We start from the raw sequence: 24,975 nt of genomic DNA, 5'->3' as shown, positions 1-24,975 counted from the left end.
GACACAGCTCGAGCCTCTGTTTGTTCTCTCCTTATGCCTGAAGCTAGAAAGCCCCTTTTTCAGACGAGGATGTGTGAGGACAGAGCTGCACTTCAGACACTGTGAAGTGTGAGCTGCTGAACATGACCGGTATGTTTCATGTGTAATCACAGGTATTTTAAATGAGAAATGTTGTCGTTGCTGCTGCTGTTGGTGCGTGTGCATTTCTGAGTCAGAGGTGTGTTTATGCATGTGGGTTTTTGTATTTTTTTTTTTTTTTTCTCCACGTGATACTGTTGTGCGCATGTATATTTCTGCATGTTACTTTCTTGTATCTTGGTATGACTGTGTCTGTCTGAGTGCACAAGTTTGTGTGTGTGTGTGTGTGTGTGTGTGTGTGTGTGTGTGTGTGTGTGTCCGTGTGTATTTATACAATCCATTGAGCCTGAGTAATGGAGTGTGCTGCTGCAGTGAGAGGCTGGACGTCTCTGTGTCAGCAAAGGCATCTGAGGCACACTGTTAAATTTTTATAGCCTGAGAGTTACAGCAAAATGTGACCTATAGGTTAGTGCTCTTTGAACTGCCTGTGTCAATGTTAAAAGAAATGTGGCTTTCAAAAAGGATTTTTAATTTACATAGTGTGTAGAGCTGATTAGTGTAAGAATTTTAGTGATCGATTAGTTGTGTAGATCATGTTTTTGAGCCCAAATTCAACGGGAGGTTCTAGCTGCTCAAATGCTGAATTCTTCTTTTGCCGTAGTGAACTAAATATCTGTAGATTTTAAACCACTTTTTGGACAAAATAAAACATCTGAAGATGTCAACATGGGCTTTAGGAAATTGTGAAAGGCAATTATAAACTAAACAATTAATTGATTCATAGAGGAAATAAATCGTCAGACGAACTGATAATGAAACTTATCATAAGTTTCAATCTTAATATTGTGTTATTTAGTCATGTTCTCATCCTTCTATGTTTTGTGATTTTCAGATGTGTATTATAACTGCTTTGAGGTACTTTCTTGTCTTTTCCGTCTTTCTATTGCTGTTCTCCAATTTTATTATTTTATTTCCTCGTGCAATTCTCTGTGTGTCTGTTAAGCTGCCCCCTTGTTTATTTATTTTTCTTCCTTGCCTCTGTCCTCATGTTGTCAGACTCCATCAGTCTCCGGTGGTAGTCACCTGTAAATGATTCAGTCAGGACTGATGCTCCTGCAGCCTTGATGTTAGAAGAATGGATTTTCTTTGACACACACATAGACCACTTTCTGTTTGTCTTTTTCTTTGCCTCCGTCCATTTAGCAGCTAAGGAGCCAGATATTTCCCTCAGGAGTTGGTAAAAGGGAAAACTGAACTAAAAAGAGAGTGACAAGTGGAAAGAAGGACAACTCCAAATTAATAATGTTGCTCTGTAACTGTTGGATGTGTAAATAGGCAACTGTTTGCCAACAACTTCACCCTATGAGGTGATGATGATATGTGAGTGTTGTGCTCTCTGCTTCTATCCACCGCCCCCAAGTGGCTAAAAAAAAATTAGTCATTGCGGGTTTAAAGTAATTAGAAAATGTGAATTTGAGCATCTACAATTCCATGAAAACTGGACAAACTCCCCCTGCTGATGAAGATTATGTTATGTGAGAGTAAAGCTCCAGAACAGCTGTGGCGAGTTTGGTTTCTCTAGCAATAATAGATGTTTATGATTGGAATTACTCATGAACGTTAAGGGATGGCTATATTTGATATTGCTGCTCTCTTTCAATCATTTATGTTTTGATTTTGTTTAGAAAATGATGAAATTAATGATGATAATGAAATGACCAAATTTGTAAAAAAAAAAAACAACCCAAAAAACAAAACACTTTAATTTCTTTTCCATCTTCAGTAAAGGGAGGCGGAGGATTTATGACTGGTTGTTTGTGTCTATGTCCTCATTGTAATATTCATCCTATTTGACACAGTAAACCCACGACTGTTGATTTATCCACAGTGATGAACTGCGTCTTCCCCCTCTCATCCCACTCACTGTCACACATATACCCACACTTAAATATTCTCTATTTTTAAGACACTCTTTAAAACACACACACACACACACACACACACACACACACACACACACACACACACACACACACACACACACACACACACACACACACACACACTCCTGGCTTCACTATCTTTCTCCCTCTAACCATCCCTTCTCCCTCCCTCTCATCCCTCCCACCCCTCCACTCCCCACAGTGAACTGAAGCAGGAGCTGGATGAGGAGGGCAGTCGCTGCCTCCTGCTGTCGCGGCAGAGTTGCTTCAACCAGCGCTGCTGCATCCGCTGCTGCTTGCCCTTCACCTTCCTGCTCAACCCCAAGCGCCAGTGCCGGGACTGCTGCTACAACGTCTGCAAGGCCTGCCGGGTCTACAACAAGCGGGACAAAGCCTGGCTCTGCTCCACCTGCCAGAAGAGCAGGTAAGGTCGGCGCTGGCGGTAGTGCAGTTATTCTGTGTGTGTGTGTGTGTGTGCGCGTGCGTGCGTGCGCGCGCCACACTCAAGGAGGCTAAGTTAAGGATGAGAGTCTGACAGTGACGTAAAAAGGTTATTAAGGTCTTACTCTGCTGCTGGAGAGATGGATTTAGCACTTAATACACAAAAAATTGGCCAACAAGATACAGTACAGGATAAGGTCTACCACTGGCGAGAATATTCATACTCGTCCTGACAACACAACATGACAGAGAGAAAGAGACTCGCCTGGTTATGGTGTTGGAAGATGTATAGGTGCAAAGGAATTCTTCTCCGTTTCTTCTATAAAGATCATCTTTCATAAGGAAGTGTTGATTGCAGCCTCTCGGTTTCACGTTGCAAACAGCCTGGGCTGTGCCCTTCACGTACAGAAGAAAAAGGCATTTCATTCTGTCGACAGTATTTCACGTGTTGCAGTGGACTGTCACCTCAAATTTAGATGATTTTCAGCACAGGGGTGACATGTTTGTATCTGAATTTAAGACATTTTCTAGTTTTCATTTCAAAACCTTTTTGAAAATTTGCAAAATGTGCGGTGAAGCACACAGTACATCCAAAATGTGGGTGAGCATGTGGAGGCCCATGTTTTGACCTGTCATTAGGCCCTGCAGTGGATATCAGGCCGTGCCTTACAATATATACACTTTTTACATTACATGATGTATTAATTTTCAAAAAGTCTAAACATCAGTCTGTTTTCTAGGCTGGCATGGACAGTGAGTAAGGCACACCCAGGACAGATCAGGCTATCACAATGAACAGACAGACAAGGCAACCACACACACCTGTGATCAGCTTAAAGCTTAAAATTAGCACCCAGTCCAGAATACCTAGGAATTATATCCACAATGGGGCGATTGTGCACCTCATGACTTATGTTCAATGCCAGCGATTAGTGCCAGTGCAGTCGAGTTGGGTTGTGGCTAATGTAGGCGCAATGTTTTGGCGATGAAGAAGAATGTGCGGAATAAAAAAGACGGTATCTCTGGTTCTGCTGTATCAATTTTAATAGTTATTTTAAAAACCGTCGGATGTCCTGACAATGTCATAGGAGCGCGATGCTAAATCAGTGGAGTACTCTTTTAGCCACACTGTTCTAAACATGCACAACTGGCAGAGAGCAAGAATTGTTCTATTAGAGGTTAAAAAATGTTGTTGAGCCTAATGAAACCAACTTCGAATCGTTCAATATCAGCGTTTTTGTCTAACGATGGGATTGACGAAATCCATGCACCCATGAAGAACATGCACACAGAGAGGAGCCTGCAAGCACCGTGGAGACAACTTAATGGCCTAAATTTCACGATTCAGCACTAAAAAAAAACAAAACAGTCAATTACTTCTGAAGTAAATTCTACAAAGAGGTTTACTTCCATCTAAATGATCATTTCAGCGATGAGGGAGTGAGTGTATATGAGGAGACACCTTATTGTAGACCCAAGGACCTAAAGATGGGGGAAACTCTGAGACTTTCTGTGTCACCTTCACCTCCTGTCAACGGAACTACTGTACACACTCTCACTCAGCTCCCGTCACGTGGAAACTCAGTGACACGGTGAACAGATGGCAGCTCATTAAACATGCTGACATGAAATAGCTCTGCAGTATCCCGCAGCTGTCACTTCTAAACATTCAATTAAGCCCCAGTTCATTTTCATCTTAAATAGTCAACTTGAAGATGAGACATAAATCCTGTTACTGTAATTATATCATACATAAATTGGATCTACATCAAAACCCACTCTGAAAGTAAACTTGTTACATTAATAAATGACAGTGTACTGCATCCAAAACACAAGCCTCTAAAGAATTGTAGTAATAACTGAAAGATGACTATGACAAAATGTAACTTACTTTAAAATGGTCTAGCCTGAAAATAAATCAAATTTTAAAATTGATTTTCTCTGATGTACAAATTTGATTTAAAGACACTCAACTTATTCTGAACTTTAGGCCACTATAATTAGATATTTGAAAATTTGATTAAAGCATCTCACAGATTGTTCCGATAGTTTTTTACTACAGTTTTGTTTTGTAGTAAAAAGAGAAAATCCCAGTAAATACTAGTGCAGTCTGTGTTGTTTTCATCTTATTCATCTGTTGGTGGTGTGTATTGCTGTCTGCCGGAGTGTCTGTTCTGATGCTGTCACTGGTAGCATCATAAGTAAGTACCACAGTTTTTACACATACCGGCTTTAAATCTCACCTTTGCCACTCTCTAACACAATGACAGATGTTGTCATTTTTGATACCTTTAAGACTTTGCTGAGAATTTACCCAGTACATAAAATACGTATACCAATTTAATTTGTCGGTAAATTGTATCTCAGGCAAATTTTGTAGCAGGACTTTAGGGGGAAAATTCAAGCACTAAATCCTGAATTTAAGCGTCTCCTGCCAAAATATGGTTGCAGCGCTCAACTGAGCCTTTTCACAAATGTTTCATCAAACACTTTCTGTGATTTTGAAACTTATTTGAAGGTCAAAATGGAACTGACTTGTTACCATTCCTTTTTAGCGACTTCTGTTAGACTAGCACATGTGTTGGTTGTGTAGATGGCACCACAACGGTGAGTGCTGATAAACTCTGAGAAGGTATTTCCATTTGTTTATCAGATGGCTTTGTGAAGATATGCTGGCTTTTACTTGTCATTTGGTGAAACACAGAAACGCCGCCAAACTGCAGCAGCTGCATTCTCATTTGAACTTGCCATCTCCAAAGTCTCAGGAGGAACATTCAAAATGACCCAATTGTCAAACTAATGCTTTATTGCATAATCTTTCAGACCTAGGGTAGAGTGTGGTGGCACTCACATGACTGGCTGGTTTTTCCTTTGATGGTTAGATCAAGTCAGAATTTAAGCTAGTTTGAGTTTATGCGCAGATATTCAAAGGGGGATGCGTGAATGGTGATACAGTCTCATACACGCATCTAGGAGCAGCTCCTCACGATAGCTGAGTCTCCTGTTAACATGCTTTACACAGCAGCTCCAGCCAGTGTTTGCTGCAGGCTGGAGGTGAACCTGCACAGCTGCCTGCAGCTGGATGTGTTCATCTGTGCCTGTGAGTCAAACTGGACACATGACAGATTAGCTTTGTAAAGGCGCAATATGCAGAAGAAAAATCAAATCGGGACTAAGATAAGTTTGTTGATGTGCACTGCATTTACCTGTTATGGGTTACAGGTTAACGTGTATTTCTGTGTGTGTGTGTGTGTGTGTGTGTGTGTGTGTGTGTGTGTGTGTGTGTGTGTGTTTCTAGCAGCTTCTGTCTCCTCAAAATGAAAAATCAGTGATGTACAGTAAACGTGGTGGATTTTTATCTGATTAGTCATACAGTATTCTGCGTGTGCATTTGAATGGTAAGATACAACCCTGTTTTTTATATTTATAAAAAAAATACGTCTATATATGGTATCACAATCCTTTTGCCACATACATGCAGAGGAAATGAAATCACTGGCTGGATTATGTTCAGTTTACAACAGCAAAGAAACAGTATACATCCTCAGCCTCCTGTAATTCTGAGGACACAGGGTTGTCATGTCTCTGTGTAGGGCATATATTATACATTACATGTGAATTCTTTTATTTTATTTTGCTTTTATTGCCTCTTTCTTTTAGTTTTTGCTGGCATAGCAATACCGTGTATTTAGAGTTTACATTTATTTTAATAACATAAGAAGAAAACGTTTGATATAATGATAATTACGGTGCTAATAATATGCCAACTATCCTGCATTTTATATCACTGGCATTATACTCCATAGAGTAAAGCTAAAACATCCCTAGGAAAATAATTCTGTACAGTTTAGTATCTGGTGTTGACATTACAAATGACAGTTGTGAAATGCATCTAAAAATAAAAACTGTACTGAGATTTGGAGAACTGACGTTTGATTTTTCTGTATACCAGTTGTCTTTTTGTATAATTGACCTTAAACAGATTTTTAGGATTCTCTAAGAAGTGCATGTACATTTAGGGACGTAAGTAATTGGACAGTTACACAATGTTGTGATTTTGCCTCTGTAGACCACCACAATGCATTTGAAACGAAGCCATCAACATGTGATTGAAGTGTAGACTTTCAGCTTTAATTCAAGGGGTTTAACAAATATATAACATTAACCGTTTAGGAATTACAGCCGTTTTTATACATGGTCCCTCATTTTCAGAGGCTCAAAAGTAATTGGACAATTGACTGACAATCAGTTTCATGGCCAGATGTGATCTGTGATTACAGATTAAGCAGATACAATGTCTGGAGCTGATTCCAAGTCTTGAATTTGCATTTGGTAGCCGTTCATGAGAACTCGCAATATATGGTCCAAAGAGGTGTCAATGCAAATGAAGGAAGTCATGATTAGGCTGAAATAACAAACAAACCGATAAGACAGATGGCAGAAACTTTAGCAGTGGCCAAATCAACAATTTGGTTCATTCTTAAAAAGAAGGGATGCAGTGGTGAGCTCAGCAACACCAAAAGGCCTGGAAGACCACGGAATACAACTAAAGTGGTTGATCACATAATTCTTTCCTTGTTAAAAAAAAAAACCCCTTCACACTATCTAAACGGGTCAAGAACATTCTTGGAGGGAGGCTGGAAGGCCAGATTAGATTCTGGCAGAAAACATCTAAAAAAGTCTGCCCAGTGTTGGAACAAGATTCTTTGGACAGATGAAACTAAGATTATCTTGTACCAGAATGATGGGAAGAGAAGCGTATGGCCAAGGAAAGGAACTGCTCATGATCCAAAGCATACCACATCATCTGTCAAACAGTGGAGGTGGAGGCAGTGTCATGGCGTGGGCATTTATGGCTGCCAGTGGAACTGGGTCACTGGTGTCTATTGATGATGTGACTCCTGACAGAAGTAGCAGGATGAACTCTGAAGCGTATTGGGCTTTACTATCTGCTCAGATTCAGCCAAATGCTGCAAAACAGAAAACCCACGGATAATGACCCAAAACGTACTATGAAACCAACACAAGAGCTTCTCAAGGTAAGGAAATCGAGTGTTGTTCAATGGCCAAGTCAGCCACTTGACCTCAACCCAACTGAGCATGCGTTTCACTTCCTGAAGACAAAACTGAGGGCAGAAAGACCCACAAACAAGCAGCAAGTGAAGGCGGCTGCAGTAAAGAACTGGCAAAGCATCTCAAGGGAGGAAGCTTAGCATTTGTTGACGTCCATGGATTCCAGACTTCAGGCTGTCATTAACTGCAAAGGATTTCCATCCATGTATTAAAAATAATCCTTATATTTATAATTGTGTTGGTTTGTCCAATCACTCTTGAGACTCTAAAAATGAGGGACTATGTATAAAAATGGCTGTAATTCCTAAACGGTTAATGTGATATTGTTGTTAAACCCCTTGAACTGAAGCTGAAAGTCTACACTTCAATCACATCTTTGATGGCTTTGTTTCAAATCAATTGTTGTGTTGTAACTAGGCAAAATTATGAAAATTGTGTCACTGTCCAAATATTTATGTACTTAACTGTATGTATTCGCAGTCCTATTCTGTCACTTGTTGTATGAAATGCCCGATTAGGGTCATTCTACCCACTTTACATAGCTATTATACTTTTTCTGCGCATTTATTATGAGCATTAAAAATGGTATTGCCAAATGTTTAAGATAAGATACATACTGAAAATTAAATTGCAGGTTTGCTGTCTCTGTCTCTCAGGCTGTTGAAGACACAGTCATTGGAGTGGTTCTACACTAATGTGAAGCAGCGCTTCAAGAGATTTGGCAGCGCCAAAGTGCTGAAAACTCTCTACAGGAAGCACTTGGCAGAGCACAGTGCGCTTTCAGAGCTTACTGGTAAATCACTCTGTTGATAAATGTTGCTGCTAAAATCTACTGTCATTAATTTTATTTTTTTAGTCGAATACTTGTGTAAAATTTGGAGTAAACCTGTACAGGACAGAAATGGAAAACAAACAACAAATAATCAACCTTCAGAGTACTTAACTTGTTTTATGTGATACATGTTGGAAATATTTATATGACAAACAATGACATCTGAAAAGGTACTAAAATCCTGTATATACTGTATGGACAGGTCAGATCTTTTCTACAAACCTAATCCTATACTGAATGCTGTAAACAGATGAGTTTGATTGTTGCCGTTTCATATCTCAAAAGCAGTGGAGAACAGGAAGTTAGGAGGAGGGTGAAACAGGATTAAGTTCCCGCTTGGATTTCGTCTCACATAACTTCAGCAGATTACTCTGGCTGCTGCCAGACTCCAAGTATACAATTAATGTTTGTTTGCTTCCTACTTATCATCACTCAGCAGGAAATGAGGGACTCATTTTAAATAAATATCTTACTAAATATCTTTGGATTTTTTTATCTAACTAAATATCTTTGGATTTTTTTTATCTAACTAAATATCTTTGGTTTTTGGACAAAACATTTTAAAATGTCCCAATGGGCTCTAGGAACTTGTGAAGGACATCTATTGCCGTTCCCTGACAGACAGCAAATGACTAATTGATTTAACTAAGAAAATGATTTGTTTGATGATTGATGTTGAAAATAATCATTAGTTTCGTCTGTAAACTTACATTAAATGTTTACCATATGGTTTTTCTTTCTATTTGATTTTCGTGTTGATTTTGTCTGGGACTATGGAATCTGTCAAAATCTAAACAGAGCTAAAAGGAGAGTGATTATTGGACTTAAATTAATCAGGTGTCCACAAGCATTTAATGAATTTTCCATGTGTCACTAGTCAATAACTTTTAATATGTCAGTTATACTTAAATTGATTATGAAAGGTCATTCTTGACCTTTAGAAATAAGGTCAAGTTTTACTTCAGGTCCCCCACCCCCTTGGAGTTTTCAGTTTTCAACATGTTTTCACAGATGAAAGCATTACGTTTTGCAGTTATGATACTAATATATGTTAATATCTGATAATTTGACACAAGGCACACGCCATATTAAGGAAAAAGCTGTTTCAGTCTGATTCCCTCCACTGTGTAAGTAGCATATTTCTTCAGGCAGTTCCACACAGCTTGATGTGAAGCTTGTGGTACAAATTCAGACAGGGTTAGGAGCTTTGCTGGTGCCAGCAATGCTGAAAATGTATTCATAGAACTATACAGTGCTTTGAATAATTGTGTTCACCCAGCAGCATATGCTCCAGCATGTAGGTCTAGTTAGGGACAGAGCAGGAGGAGCGCATCTCCGGGCCATTAGTTCAGAGCCTCTGATCTGATTGAATAGACAGGGGATTTTAGAGAATTATGCATGTTTTGTGGAGGGAGAGGTCGCTGGCTGCAGATGATGCAGAGATGTGACCCCTGCGGGAGGAGGACTGATGCGGGCTGGCATCAGGCCCCCGCTCAGCGTCTCGTTTTCCACTTGCACGCACGCTCTTAGCACACGCTGTATCATACATTTTAATTTGTTTGACCGCCCTGCACTGCTTCAGCTGTGTTTGTTCAGCTGCCAAATCCCATCTGCGTAGTCTGACTCATGCTAATGTTACTTTGCATAAGAACAATGTGAGCTGCATGAATAGCATCAGAAATAATGGAGCTGACGTGGGCTGTGGGTATTGGCATCATCGTGTGTGAGGTTTATGCAGCAGTGAAACATTTTTCCACCACAGCCCAGTGACTAAAGCAAAAGAGTGAAGTGACCCCGAGGAGCGGAGGAAATAGATGAGGCAACAGACACACACACAGACATAGTAAGAATCATATTTGCTCATGTGTCAAAAGTAAAAACGATGCTCGGCCATAAATCACGACAAGGAGGCAGAGAAAGAAAGCGAAATCAATTGGACAGTAGGTCCCGCTAGATAATTCTGAGGGGTCGCAAAATGATTTAAGAGAGGAAAAAAGTTTCAATCAAAATTATTATTATGCTTCTTTTTAAGACTTTGATCATGAAATACAGGAGAGTTTTACCACTTAGGGAAAAAAATTATTCATTACAGTCAGTCTGAGAAGGGAATGTCGCTCTTTGGTCTGGCCAATCTGAAGATTAGATCACATGTTAATGTTAGGTGTAAATGGGTTCTGCATCCTGTGGGGAGGGGCTGTGAGTAAGCATTGCTTGACTACAAGACCCAGTGACTCAGACAACACAGGGACCAGAGGGAATAATTGAAGGCCTACACATATAGACAGAGAGTTTATGCATATTTTTACACTACAGTACAGACTGTGACCCATGGCGTAATAAAAAGAGATTTACAGTTTTGACTGACTCTGCATTGTAGGGCTGACATTATGACAATACCTTTTATCATGCTCTTGATGTCTGCATTCTTAAAAATGTGTTTGCCAGTGAAAGAGTAATTGTCAGAACTGCTTATGCTATGATACCCCATTTTCAGTTTTCTTGAGGGTCTTTGGTTAAAACTGAAACGTCCTACTGTATCAAGACTGACTAACTACTATGATGGTAGCTTCTATCTGAGTGTATACAGTGTATGTCACTGTCAGTTCACCATCCTGAGAGTCTCACGGTGCCTGCAGGGTTACTGTAACCTTTAGCTGCTGTGGTGGAGGCAACTGTGTTGGTCATGAGTCTTTTCTATGTCCCTGCGCTGGGACAAATGTGTCCTGAGTCTTTAGACGTTTTGTTGCACACACATCTATCAGGCCCTGATAGATGTGTGTGCAAATACAAAATAAAGATCTCGAGTTTGTCTTAATTTACAATTTATGTCTCACATCAGTGAACTCATGTCTGCCCATAGTTTTTAGCAGTGAAACGTCTCGAAAAATCTGAGCGGAGTGCTCTCTGCATTTTCAAAATAATCTACAGTTCATATCACTTGGTTTAAGTCCTCTCTTTTCCACTTAAAATGATTGGAAGTGAGCCTGTGTACTCCACTGTACTTCTGAGCCAGCGCCTGCTGCGCACAGATCAGGTCGCCTGGTAATGCCACACACAAGGCCACACTAATGCACTTATATAACCACAAATGGCTGCATTGTTGCATGAATTTTTACATGACCTGAAAAGAGCACAGGGCTCAGAGTTGGAAGGAGAAAGTATCCACAGAAAGACTGAGCTCTCTGCTGCCCAATCACCCTCTCTAAAATCAACTTGTATTTAATATTTACTACATATTAAAAGGTAGAGATACTGCACATTAGGTTTTGCAGTTATTCATGTTTACAGTACAGATATTATCAACCAATGAAGTTTTGTATCATCTTAATTTAACGTATAAATAATTATATTTTGTTGTTATCTTGGGTTGAATTTTTAAATGTTTTCTACAAAAGACAACCTAAAATGTACCTACACATAAAATGCAGGATTTCAAAGGATTTACTGACTAAAATTTTATTCAAGTGTCATACACCCAAAGGTTCCTAGCCCACATACTTGCATTGCACTCTGAGACAGACAAACAGCGAGGGAAAAAAAAAAAAAAAGCAAACCAAACAAAGCACATGGTACTTTATCCATACTTAACAAATCAGACATGTAACACTCATACTCATCTTGGACAGTTCATCTCAGTTTTTTGCATGAATAAAAACAGTGTTAAATGAGACTATAGTTGACATGTACTATAAAAATATTTAAAAGTAATTCTGATTGATGCCTAAATTGATGCCATCAGTGACACAATATAAATAAGCTTGAAAAGGATTTAATTTGATCTGTCTGTCTGTAGAAGGCAGCACCTACGAGGAGAGTGTCGGCAATGAGGGCAGCGTCTGTGGGAGCGACTCAGCCTTCTACAGACAAAGTCAAGGTGCAGACATATTTTATGTTTTCACTAATCCATTTTACTGCTGTTGTAAAGCATTTGTCAAATCATCCCTGGACATGTGGCATGTATACAGTTTTATATAGTTGGATTTTATTTCCATGTGAGGCTAAACATTTGGCTCGGATGCCGCGATATATCAAACACCAAAAGTAAGACAATAAAGACAGGAGAGGTTGTGTTTGTGTAAGTGGCTGTACTAGTAATAGTTGTAGCACTGGTGCAAGTACTGAAGGTAGTACAGCTAACAGCTAACAAGTTCCAGGGCCAGATTAACTCACTAGGTGCCCCGGGGAAAAAAAGGAGCTGGTTCCCAATCAACTCCCTGTGTTCCCCAACTTAGCATGGTTTTAAGCTGATTTAAATGCTAATTAATTTAAGAATATGCACCATGTCGTCATATCAACAGATATAATAAAGATATTAAAGTTTGTCATTTCGAAATATATTTTATTTCTTGCTGAGAGTCAGAACCAATGATCAGTGCCTCTCTCACATCTGTATGGTAAATATGAAGCTATAGCCAGCAGCTGGTTATCCTTAGCTAGGCATGAAGACTGGAAACAAGGGTAAACAGCTAGCCCGGCTCAGCCAAAGGGGACAAAATCTGGTTCACCGGATCATTTTAAGGCCCTTTCCATCCCGGTTCTTGTTGTTTCCGCATACTAAACGGGCAGATCTGAGAGTCTTATCAATCTTCTCATGCAATAAGCGACTAAAGGCATTTCCCAACATGTTAAACTGCTAAATTAAAACTACATTTTGACACATGCAAGGCCCCAAGATTGAGGTAATAAATAGGTGAAAATGTTGGCCTCACCTTAAGACCCTTTCCATGTCAGTTTCTATTAAATCATTTAATTAAATTACAAACTAAATATTTGCCACACAGTGGACCTGGCACCTTTGGGGCCCTGGGGCAGTTGCCTTCTTTGCCTGATGGGTAATCCAGCCTTCTTGCATTGAGTACTTTTAATTTCCCCAAGAAAGTCATCACAACTGACCTTCTGAGGCCACATCATCAGGTTCAAGGTTATTTGAACAATCCTGTCATGAACATGTAAACTCATTGAGTGTTATTCCCAGCTGTGCTGACATGCACCTAAGTCTTAACAGGGCATAAAGCATCGGAGAATGAATAGTTAAATGATCCTGGTTGTAATCTTTTGATGCAGGCTGCCAGTTACATCTCAACAGAAATGCATCAGGAATGGGGTGATAACAGATTAGTAATGCAGGGCTTGAAAGTTAAAAATTAAACTGAAAAGGACACAATTACTCCCTCCTGTTTAACGCAATTGCAACGAGTGAATCGTGTTTTTGCTTTGATTTCAGTTCTACTTCATTGAAGTGATTATTGTGTTTCTTTGTGTTCAGAGCACAGCATGGCTGAGATGCTCAATGTGGCCTTGCGGGTGGCAGAGGAGGCCATAGACGAGGCCATTTCCAAGGCAGAGACTGACGCTGCCAGTCAGGTTACCGATGTTGCTCGTGTCTTATAAATAGTCTGTTATTATAAATAGATATTTATTGGTGAATTATCTATACACACTGTCTTACACTTTTTTACAAAAACCACTAGCTCATAGGTTTTAATTTTTTTCTGACAATTTAGTGCAATCGAACCTTTTTCTAGAAATAGTAAAGCATGAAAGGTCATTTTCAGACAGTATTGTAATTTAGATGCTGCAGTTTGTTACTGTTTATTGGTCTGGAATATATCCACTTTGATAAATATCCTCCACCATTTTTTTTTTCATCAAGTTTCTCCTTAATCTGACTTCTCTGCTTTCTCTCTCTGAGTCGGATTATGGGAAACGTAAGGATTATCCTACAGTCCAAATGACAGTTTAATATTACAGTACAAGACATTTTCAGTTCCATTGTTACGTCAACATCAGTGTAAAATAACATGAATCATAGGCCTATAATACTTAATATAAGGTTGTTATTTTTCAGAGCATGTGGTGCTTTGTCGCAAGTGCACACCTTCTGTTTATAAAGAGACACAAAATGACTACAAAGAGACATAAAAAAACTACATAGATGCACAATGCCCATCAAGAGAGGCAAAACAATTACAGAGACACAAAATAGCTACAATGAGACACACAACAACCTCATGGGCCTCCCAAATGACTACAAAGAGATGCTAAACAACTACGAAGAGAAGCAAAACTAGCACCACAAAGAGAAACAAAGTGACCACAAAGAGACAGCAACTGCAAAGAGACATAAAAACAACAAGAGAATCGACAACAACTACAAAGTTTTGTATCACTTTCAGTCTGGGTGTCCTGCACCTACGTAGGAGAAGTTGGGGGGCCTTTTATACGTGTTTGTGCCCAGGGGCCCATTGTCTCATAATCCATTCGTTGTTTGACACCGTATCATTTTTCTTAAATCACCGCTGATCGGTCATAGTTAATTGGCCATTTACATCAATTTTGATTCAGATCTCAATGTTTTTCAGAGGTGGCTAAAGAAGCTTGGAAGAATATTTTATGACACCAGAAATGCAATCTGTATGACAAATCCCAAAGTACATTTCTGGTTCTGCAGTCACTTTCAAAAATATAGTCTGTTAGAAAAGATCTGTCACTAATCTGTTTAAGTACCCCAAAGCTTTTGGACTGAGCACAGCAAATATGTATATTCAGAGTGTATATTTAGAGAAGTAATCAGCTTACAGTGTGTGTGGTGCTGAATAGCTTTCTTATTTCTGTGTGTGTGTGTGTGTGTGTGTGTGTGTGTGTGTTTACCAGGAGAAGCAGAATGAGGCACACTATCTGCGGGAACACAGAGGAGAGCTCATTGAGGAACTGGCCAAAACTATTGTGCAGAAAGTAAGAGAAAAACATGGAAATTTAATAATCACTCACTCACTTGGCATAGTAACAGATGTTTTATAGCGTGTTTTTAGGTAGACTCACTGTGTGTGAAAAGCCATTATGTAACACTTAAAGTGAAGTCACCAAGTGGGGTTTCCACAGTTCAAATTCATTCCTCCTGCAAATAATAAAACAAATCCACTAATTTGCACTGAATAATCAAAACCAGCTATTTTTTTCTGTTGTCATGTGGAAGCAGAGATATGTGCAGTACTAACCACGTCTCTGTCTATGTAAGATCATCAGTAGGAGGAAGACCTTGGCCGAGATGAGGGCAGAGTACGACCAGGACTGGCCCCTCGAACAAAGCACCGACTCCCAACCTCAACCGTCCACCTGTGATCAAGCCTCCAGCTCCCTCGAACACCAACCGGGCCTCTGGGTAAAAAAAGAAAAAACAAATATTTATGCATCTCAGCTGTTTGTGTTTACCTGCATGTTAGGCTGCATTACAAATTCTCTCATCTGTATGGTGACACATGCTGACCCCTGCTGGTTAAACATGCTGTGTTGTTTTTATTTTATTGTTGACATCCAGTGTTCTCACATAATGACTGTAGAAACACTAGAACAGGTAACTTTGACACATAATAACAAAAGTGTCATTTTTGTTTTCAACTTTTAACAATTTTAATTTGTCTAATTTCTCTCCTCAGAGGTCACACTCTGCCTTTTCACTGTTGAACAATGACCCTCCAGGTCTGATACAAGACTCCCTGCAGAGATTAAAGAAGGAAGGCAGTGCGTCGACTGCTTCTGCTTGGAAGAGTGTAGACCGGCTGGACAACGCTGGTAAGATCAAATTCTAGCTGAGATCCCCAAATTTTGGAGTATTTTTACATGTGTTTACCTCTTCACAACTAAAAATAGTTTTAAAAGCATATTTTGATGTCAACAATCCAATAACAGCAGAGATGATGTTTTGCACAACTCTGCAATACTGTTAAAAAAAAATCAGTTTTCAGTGGTTTATGAATCAAACCAAAATGCACTGTTCTGATCCCAATTTGTTTCACATTTATATTAAATGTACAACAACATATTGTAATTATAATTTTATAATGAATTGTATAAAGCTGTTTTCATGGCCATTGATGGGTTTCCAGGTAAAACTGGTGTTGTACGTAGAACTACCCTATTAAAGTACAAAGATTTGTTCAGTCAACTGAAAAGAATATCAGGAGCTGATATAATAATCAACAGGTGAATATTTTATTTATTGCATGTATGAAATCTGTGATAGTGCTATGACTTGCTAGGAGCTTGACATCTTAGTACAATATGAGTTTGTATGCAGTTTGAGATTTTGGGGCAGAGGTCTTTTGTCTGTCCCAAAGTTTTGGCTTGAAACCGAAGGGGATAGAGCCTCTGCAGTTGGGGCCCACAGGCTTTAGAAGGAGAGATTCTACTTTGTCTTTTTATTTATTTATTCTAAATTATTGTAATTACTATAAAAAACGTTGTACACTTTGGTTTTGAAAAGTGCTCTCCAAATAACAATTGTAGCAATATTATTCCTACCATAAAAATGGAGCACTGGGTTTGAATATTTCACATCATAAAGAATCAATAAAGAGTTTGAAGAAGCTGATAAAGAATATATACAATATGTGATAATGTCACACTTTGGCATTATCACTTATTATTACTTTTAGTAATGACTAAACAATAATATTCAGTTGATAGTAATTCAAATCAATTTTAAGACATATAGGGAGCCAGTGTAAGGCGACCTAAATAGGTCTTGGCTTTGGTTCAATGTCTATCCGCTAATACCTCGTCCTCTGTGTTTGTTGTTGTTTATGTTGTGTGATTGTACTTTTTTTTTGGAATATTTGTTTGGCATATGGTCTCTGCTTGTCTGCTTGCTATCTGTGTGCATGCATGCTCGCACATGGTGTGTCCTCAGTGCTGAAGAGCCCAGACGGGAACTGGATTGCCCTGCAGAGCGCCCAGCTGTCTCGTCCCAGCCTGCTGACCAGAAGGAAGAGCCTGGTCTACAGTGCCTTGGAGAAGGAGTCCGGAGCGGTGTCCGCCTATGAAGGCATGGGCTCTGACAACGAAACCAAGCCTGAGCCCGACAGCTCCTGGGGTGCTGTCCTCCACGAGATCCACAGGAAGATGACAGACTCCAACTTCAACCTGCAGGACACTGGAGACAGGAGCCCGTCCCCAGGCAGCCGAGATGATCTGTTTTCAGACACTGAGGGCAACAGGAAGCCTAATAAACCTCTGCTTGCTCTTTTTAAGAGGAAGGTGCCTGCGGAGATCAGGCGACCTTCATCATCCCGAAGGACAAGTATCATTGATGTGTCCTTTAACGTGGAAGAAGCAGGAGAGGAGGAGGAGAGCAGTGTGGCTGCCAACCCAGAGGTGGGAATAGTTAGGAGATCGCAGAAGAAAATGAAGAGCAAAACAGAGGAAGTGGCTGCTTCTTCTGTCTTGGTAAGAAAAAAAATTGCATTAAATGACAAACTTTTGAGATGAAATGAGATGGGACCATCTCCTAATGATTCATATGGAGACATTGGATTAATCAATAGGCAAATACTAACAGCAGAAAAGATTTCAATCAAAAATAATGATAAATATTCAAGTTTGATTCTTAGAGTTGTTTGCATTTGCTACTTCTCTGTGTTTTGATATGATTTATAAATTTATTATTTTGGGGTTGGACCAAAAAAGGAATTTTAAAGTGTCACTTTGGACTCTCAAAACCTGTAATAGACATTTTTCAAAGTTTTTGTGGACCAAATGATTATTTTATGAATCAAAATAAAATATAATAGAATAACAGGTACCGCCCTAAATTCTTTATGAACTAATTATAAAACATCCTGCCTCCTTGTCTTCCCTCTGTGGTATTAATGGGTTGGAGAAAAATATTATAAACACCTCATAACGTGACGTAATTCAGCAGCATCACAAACTACAGCCGCCAAAATAAACCACGCCACTGTAAAACAGTTTCCCATTTAGGTAAGAGTAATTACAGGGCTACTGACTAAATAGTTTAAGCTATGTGTACCTAATAAACTCGTAACTACACTGGGGGAAGCTGTTCTTAATTCATCCCAGAAATATGTCTTTAACTCTGAGTTCTTGTAATTACAGGATTTAAACAAAGAAGACAACCAATCCCAACCTACTTCTGATACTGTGAAGCCTGACACCTCTGGAGCCACGACCCCTGAACCTTTTGACCTCGAGAGTGACATGACTGGACATGGAGCCGATCAGACGGGCGAGGAGCTCACTTTAAAACTGCAGAAGCTATCAGGCCAAGTGTCTGGCCACTCTACTCAAGAAGCTCTGCTTGACGAAGACAGAGATTCTGGTGATGATGGACAGAGGGAGGAAAGGAGACAAGAAAGTGAGGACAGAGATGAAGAAGATGAAAGTTTGTGGAAGATGGAAATTGACTTGGATGAAGGAAGAATGGAGGATGAGAAAGAGGAGGAAGAGAGAGATTTAGAAATAGATGACGAAGAGATGAAATACAGATTATACAGGCTCGTCGCACAGTCCAGACTCAAATACTTCTCCTCTACTGATGATGAGTTAGACAAAGTTGGCCAGAGTGAAGGGGCATGGGATGAAGTTATGAAGAAAGACAATAAAGAGCAGGAGGAAGAAAAGATATACGGAGTTACTTATACACTCTGTCAACTGGAAAAAGAAGTCAGAGCTACTCAGTTCTCATCCACAGAGGACGAGCTGGACAGAGTTGGTGTGGAAGACAAGACTGAAGAGGAGGAGGAGAGGGAGGAGGAGGAGCTGGCTGTGAAAGTGTGCAGATTAGCTAACCAAGTCGACACCACTCAGTTTTCATCCACAGAGGATGAGTTGGACAGAGCAGGCAGAGGCAAGGAAGGGGACGAGGCAATAGATGAGGAGACGCTGTGGAAGTTACAGGCAGAAAAAGCAGTTCAGCTTGCTCAGCTGCGCGATTTGGCCTGTCTAGTCAGCGCCTCTCAGTTTTCTTCCACTGAGGATGAGCTGGATAGAGTCGGAAAGAATGAAGCAGAGAGAGAGCAGGAGGTAAATGAAGGAAGAATCAAGAGTAGCATTGTGATGGAAGAAGTGTTGGAAGGAGCTATGGAGAGGAGGGAATCATTCGGCAATTTGGATGTGAAAATGTTTGATTTGAGGGAAGAAATTGAGGAAACAAAGACTGGGAGTAGTGATGAAAAAGCAACAGCTGAGAATGTTTTGGATGGTAAGATTAAGATAGATGTCCAACGCGGCGAAACAGAGGTAGAGGAACCTGAAAAGAGAGTTTTCTTGGAAGAGACTGTAACGGAAGAGGTTGAGGATGAAATAATAATAATAGAGGAGCCTATATGTGAAGACAAGGCTAAAAAAGCAAAAGAGACACAGGAAAGAAAAGAGATGAAGTTGAAATCAGTGATGGAAGCAGAGAAAATTGAGGAAATAATCGACTCAAATGAGACAGGAGCAAAACAGGAAAATCAGCCAGAGGCAAAGTGGCCAGACAAAAACGAAGGAGGAGAGAGAGAAGGAGAAGAAAAGTTTAAAGAAAGCAGAGAGGGTCAGGAGAAGTGGGAAACAACAGACGATGAAGAGGAAGACGCAGAATTTGACAGAATGATCAGCAGCATGTTGACGATGACTTTAGAGGACATGCAGGTAGAAACATTAAAAGATAAAGCTGCAGAAAATGGGAGAATAAACAGAGAGCTAGAGGACACAGAGACATATGAGAGTGTTAAAATAGGTGGAGAAAGTGGTTTCATAGAAAAGGCTGTTGATGCACAAAGTACAAATGCATCAGAGGACACAGGAAGTCCGAAAGAGTTTCAAAGTCAAGGAAAGAATGTGGGGTCGGAGTCAGCTGTGAGAGAGAGAGGAGAAAATGTAACTGAGCAAATTGGAGGAGATACTTCCAGAAGAAGGGAAAGTGGAGAGCTGAAAGGCATTAATGAAAATGACCAGGAAGAAAGAGATATAGATCCAGAAGAAAAGAGAAATTTAATACATGATAAAAATGGGGCGCCACAGACATGTAAAAGAATAGAGGTGGATGATGAGGAACAAGAGGATGGAGAAGGGAGAATGGGTAGTGAGTGGCAAATGATGGGAATGCAGGGAGTTGCTGCAGATGGAGAATGTAAAAGTGATGAAACAGATGAAAAACGTGGAAAAAGCGTGGACGACACGGAGCAGAGCAGCACATCTTCTCTTCAGGAGGGTTTACTGTCTCCAGAGGAGATTGAAAATGTAAGCACTGGAGCTCATTTTCTTCTTGATACAGTCCTTCACTAACCTAAATGGGCATCAATCTATTTAACAGTAACAATGTTGTGCCTGTGCCAGAAAATATTCACTGCACTGCAACTAACTACTTAACTAACCACTCAGCTAACTACCACCACCCTGTCTGCCCTGTTTCTTCTCTTCTGTGCTTTTCTCTGTGGCCTGCAGGGTAGCGACATGGAGCTTTACAAAACAATGACGTTTATATCTAGTCTTCTGGAGCAGGTGAGGATGTTTTGCTGTAGGAGGGCAACATGGTGGAGAATGCAGATGATTATTGGAATCGAGATGTAGCTTAACAACTTTTGCTCTCTCTCTTCTCACTTTGCTTTTATTTTAGTTTTCCCTTTTAATTGAATAAGTGTGGCTTGGCTTGTAAACTGCTGTTAATCCATGTCACAAAATTTAATTAATCTGAGTTTAATTGAAGATGTAACAGTCCCATTACCATCAGAAGGCTGCAGGATTATCCATGTTTCTAAGAATGAGTGCTTTCTAAAAGTTGTCCAATACACATCCTGTATACAGGTGAGTAGGAGGATGAAATAGAAAGTTTTGCACACTGTCAACACAAAGTAGCAGAAATGCAAAATTTCAGTCATGCTTCCTCGGACATCAAAAAACACTTCTAAGAATATAAACGAGAGGACAAATTTTAATCCTAGTAATTTTTCTAACTTAAAATGGTAAAAATCAAATGTACTTCTTATCTCCCTGATGTATCTCCCTACATCTGATTTGGCAAAGATATCACTCGGTGTTGAGAAAATATGTGTGTGTGTATTGTAGAGGTATTCAGCGGTGTCTCTGTGCAGCATCACCACTGAGGTGCTGAAGGTGCTGAACGCCACCGAGGAGCTGCTGCAGGGTGTTGAAGAAGGAGACAACGCGCAACTGTCCTCCACCTCACTGCCCCCCAACACCGACCCCAAGAAGCTGGATCAACAGTTCTCCAAACTGGAGGAGAATGTAGGTTTGGCTTCATTGCAGTTTACATTTTATTTACTGCGCACTGCCCTTTTTGCTCAAATTGTATTAAACGACTGACTCGAAATTTAGCTGCTTGCCACTTGTTTTCAATGTGCAGTCAATTACTACATTCCAGTTCTATATTTTAAGCTTACAACATGTGCATCACTGACTGCAAGGACCAAACAGAAAGGATTTACAGAATAAGTGCATTTAAAGATTCCCTTAAATATTTATATGTAGCCAAATATAGAAGGACTAGATAACAAAAATAACAGCTGTGTAAAAATGATGAAATGTAATATTTTGTTTGTCTTACTCTAATCTTACTATAAAGATTACCATAAACATGACTGAGTTAAAAATATATTGTATATTAAGTTCAATTACCATACAATATGCTTCATTATTTCAGGCTTTCATTTTAGTATAAAGTAATTATTTTTTCTGGGGAAAAAGGGCTTGATCAGTTCACAAAACATCACATTAACTCATAAAATGCAAACAAGTGTTTAAAGGGATCATATAATATTATATTATAAACATTTTATATTTTCATTTTGGGGGTCTGCTTGCAAAACTCTGAAAGTTGTACAGTGCAAAAATACTGTGTTTCAATTACACTTGCAGCTCCATTGCTCCGCATCCTCTGTATCCAGCAGGTTGTTGATTCAGATATCAAAACTGGTTCCGAATATTTGAAGGATAAGTAATTGTTAGGCTGCAAGCATTAACAACAAGGTGTAAAAAAAGGTTTGAGTTAGATAACTGCAATTAGTCTTGTTTGCAAATATAAAATACCTGATTCTGGGGTAAACCCTGTGTTGTACTGGATGTGCTGCAGGTTTACGTGGCAGCTGGTTCGGTGTACAGTCTGGAGGCGGAGCTGAGTGACCTCGAGGAGTGTGCCAGGGGTATCTGCAGCTCCACGTCCGATATGGAGCTGTCCTTCCTGGAGGAGCAGGTGGCATCAGCAGCTGCCAAGGTCCAACAGTCTGAACTACAGGTGGGTTGAAGCTGGACATGCACCAATGGTTAGAGATCTAAGAGGAATTTTACGAGATCCTAAAAACGTTCTGCTTCTCATCATTAGACTTGAATACTTAGCCAGGTTTGGGAGCTGTGTGATGGTGATTTTTGCAGGTGGTGCAAGAGGAGTGCTCCATGTTGGAAAGGGGTTTTTCGTTTGGGATGTGTAATTGTGCTTGGTAAATTAAATGGTCATTTTGGACTGAAGGAGGTGCTATAGGATAAGTCAGGGTGTTACCAAAGATTTGGGGATTTATTATCAATAGAATGTGAATATCCACAACAGATTTAAATGGAATATTGGCATTAGTTATTGAGTTACTTCATGGACACACAAGCGTGAATTTTTAACTAATATTGTGGAGTATTTGCATATAAATTACAGTTAGGTACACCTTACAAGCATTTGCACAGTGACACAATCTTCATAAGTTTCCCTCTCTACACCAATACTATGGATTTGAAATGGAGCCATTAAGATGTGATTGAATTGTAGACTTTCAGCTTTAATTCAAGAGGTTTAACTAAAATATCACATTAACCACTCAGGAATTACAGCGATTTTCATACATAGTCCCTAATTTTCAGCGGCTCAAAAGTAATTGGACAATTGATCAGTTTCATGGCCAGGTGTGGCCTGTTCCCTCGTTATTTCAAGACAAATTAAGCAGATAAAAAGGTCTGAATCTGATTCCAAGTCTTGAATTTGCATTTGGTAGCCGTTCATGAGAACGGCCAAATCAACTTTTGGTATATTCTCGAAAAGAAGGAATGTACTGGTGAGCTCAGTAACACCCAAAGGCCTAGAAGACAAAGTCAAAGTCTACATTCAAGAGACGCCTTCAGGAATGTTAATACAGAGGGTTTATAACAAGGTGCAAACCACTGGTGACACTCAAGAACAGAATGGCCAGATTAGGGATGTACTGGTGAGCTCAGCAACATCAAAAGGCCTGAAGACCACGGAAGACAACTAAAGTGGATGATTGCAGAATTCTTTCTTTGGTGAAGAAAAACCCTTCACAACAGTTCAAGAACAATCTTGGAGGTAGGCAGGAAGGCCAGATTAGACTCTGGCAGAAAACATCTGCCCAGTTCAGGAACAAGATTCTTTGGATAGAAGAAACCAAGATTAACTTGTACCAGAACGATGGGAAGAGAAGAGTATGGACAAGGAAAGGAGGCTCATGATCCAAACTATACCACATCATCTGTCAAACATGGTGGAGGTGGAGGCAGTGTCATGGCGTGGGCATGTATGGCTGCCAGTGGAACTGGGTCACTGGTGTCTATTGATGATGAGACTCCTGATAGAAGTAGCGGGATGAATTCTGAAGTGTATAAGGCTTTACTGTCTGCTCAGATACAGCCAAAGGCTGCAAAAATGAAAACCCACGGATAATGACCCAAAACGTAGTATGAAAGCAACACAAGAGCTTCTCAAGGCAAAGAGATGGAATATCCTTCAATGGACAAGTCAGTAAGCTGACCTCAACCCAACTGAGTATGCTTTTAACTTACTAAAGACAAGCCTGAGAGCAGAAAGACCCACAAAGAAGCAGCAACTGAAGGCGCAGAGCATCTCAAGGGAGGAAACTCAGCATTTGTTTGTCCAATCACTTTTGAGACTCTGAAAATGAGGGACTATGTATAAAAATGGCTGTAATTCCTAAACATAATGTGAATTGAAGCTGAAAGTCCACACTTCAATCACATCTTGATGGCTCTGTTTCGAATCCACTGTGGTAATGTACAGAGGCAAAATTATAAAAACTGTGTCACTGTCCAAATACTTACATACCTAGCTGCATATAGCAAACTGATCAGTAGCTGTTGAGATACAGAGGGTCAGCTGCATTTTGAAAAACAGCAAAACCTTGACTCCTAACTACACTGCTATGTGCTGCACACATCTGGCTTCTTTTTACAACATTGATCATCCTAATGAAGTTGCTGTAAATAAAGGAGCATTTTTTCTAAAATTCAACTATCAGCCATCGCTTCTCCAGTTTATATGAAGCTTGAAAGAACGTGATAAATTTGGCACAGAATTTTTGAAAACGTGACACTGATTGGCCCAACGGAAGCATTGCATTTAATGGTCAAAGTTTGAAAGAGCCATAACAGCTACAACACCAATCTGATGTTATTCAAACTGATAATGATGCATGTTGTTTATTACAAGGTGGGCAGCACACCTTGGAATAAACATTTACCGTATGACTTGTTTGTGTTGCTGCTGCTGCAGATTTGTGACATCTCTGTGAGAATTGCTGCGTTGAAGAGTGCAGGCCTTAATGTGGACACACAGTCACACGTCACGAAGACAAGGGCCATTCCAGTTATGGTACAGTACCTGTATACATTTTTAGACAATTTATCATAAGAGTGTACAGTGTAACTACCAGAACTCTATGTCAAAGACCTTGTATATGGGAAAAGAAAAAAAAAAAACTCTGAACGTTTTTTCACAGCCTGTCACCCTGGACTCATCAAGACAACTGAGGAGGAGATTACCAGCACCGCCAGTGAAAGGTAAGAGTCTCATTTTTG

At 39.9% G+C, this 24,975-nt stretch overlaps 1 protein-coding gene across 4 annotated transcripts in view; it reads left to right on the top strand.

Moving 5' to 3' along the window:
- si:ch211-106h4.9 (rab effector MyRIP) overlaps window positions 1-24,975 on the top strand; it is a 39,069-nt gene that overhangs the window by 13,207 nt on the left and 887 nt on the right. For 2 of the 4 annotated variants that reach the window (XM_040144375.1, XM_040144374.1), the window contains exons 3-15: window positions 2,224-2,445; window positions 8,192-8,328; window positions 12,161-12,241; window positions 13,634-13,731; window positions 15,022-15,102; window positions 15,386-15,529; window positions 15,804-15,939; window positions 17,057-17,592; window positions 18,262-20,388; window positions 21,214-21,393; window positions 22,238-22,399; window positions 24,671-24,769; window positions 24,897-24,957. In XM_040144375.1, coding sequence (XP_040000309.1) covers window positions 2,224-2,445; window positions 8,192-8,328; window positions 12,161-12,241; window positions 13,634-13,731; window positions 15,022-15,102; window positions 15,386-15,529; window positions 15,804-15,939; window positions 17,057-17,592; window positions 18,262-20,388; window positions 21,214-21,393; window positions 22,238-22,399; window positions 24,671-24,769; window positions 24,897-24,957 — 4,064 coding nt within the window. Of the gene's footprint in view, window positions 1-2,223; window positions 2,446-8,169; window positions 8,329-12,160; window positions 12,242-13,633; window positions 13,732-15,021; window positions 15,103-15,385; window positions 15,530-15,803; window positions 15,940-17,056; window positions 17,593-18,261; window positions 20,389-21,213; window positions 21,394-22,237; window positions 22,400-24,670; window positions 24,770-24,896; window positions 24,958-24,975 lie in introns of all 4 variants that reach the window. The other 2 variants (XM_040144376.1, XM_040144377.1) reach the window with 2 other exon arrangements.

This window comes from Xiphias gladius, chromosome 14 (assembly GCF_016859285.1).
Source record: "Xiphias gladius isolate SHS-SW01 ecotype Sanya breed wild chromosome 14, ASM1685928v1, whole genome shotgun sequence".
Taxonomy (NCBI): Eukaryota; Metazoa; Chordata; class Actinopteri; order Istiophoriformes; family Xiphiidae; genus Xiphias; species Xiphias gladius.
This window is presented reverse-complemented; position numbering and strand designations above follow the sequence as displayed.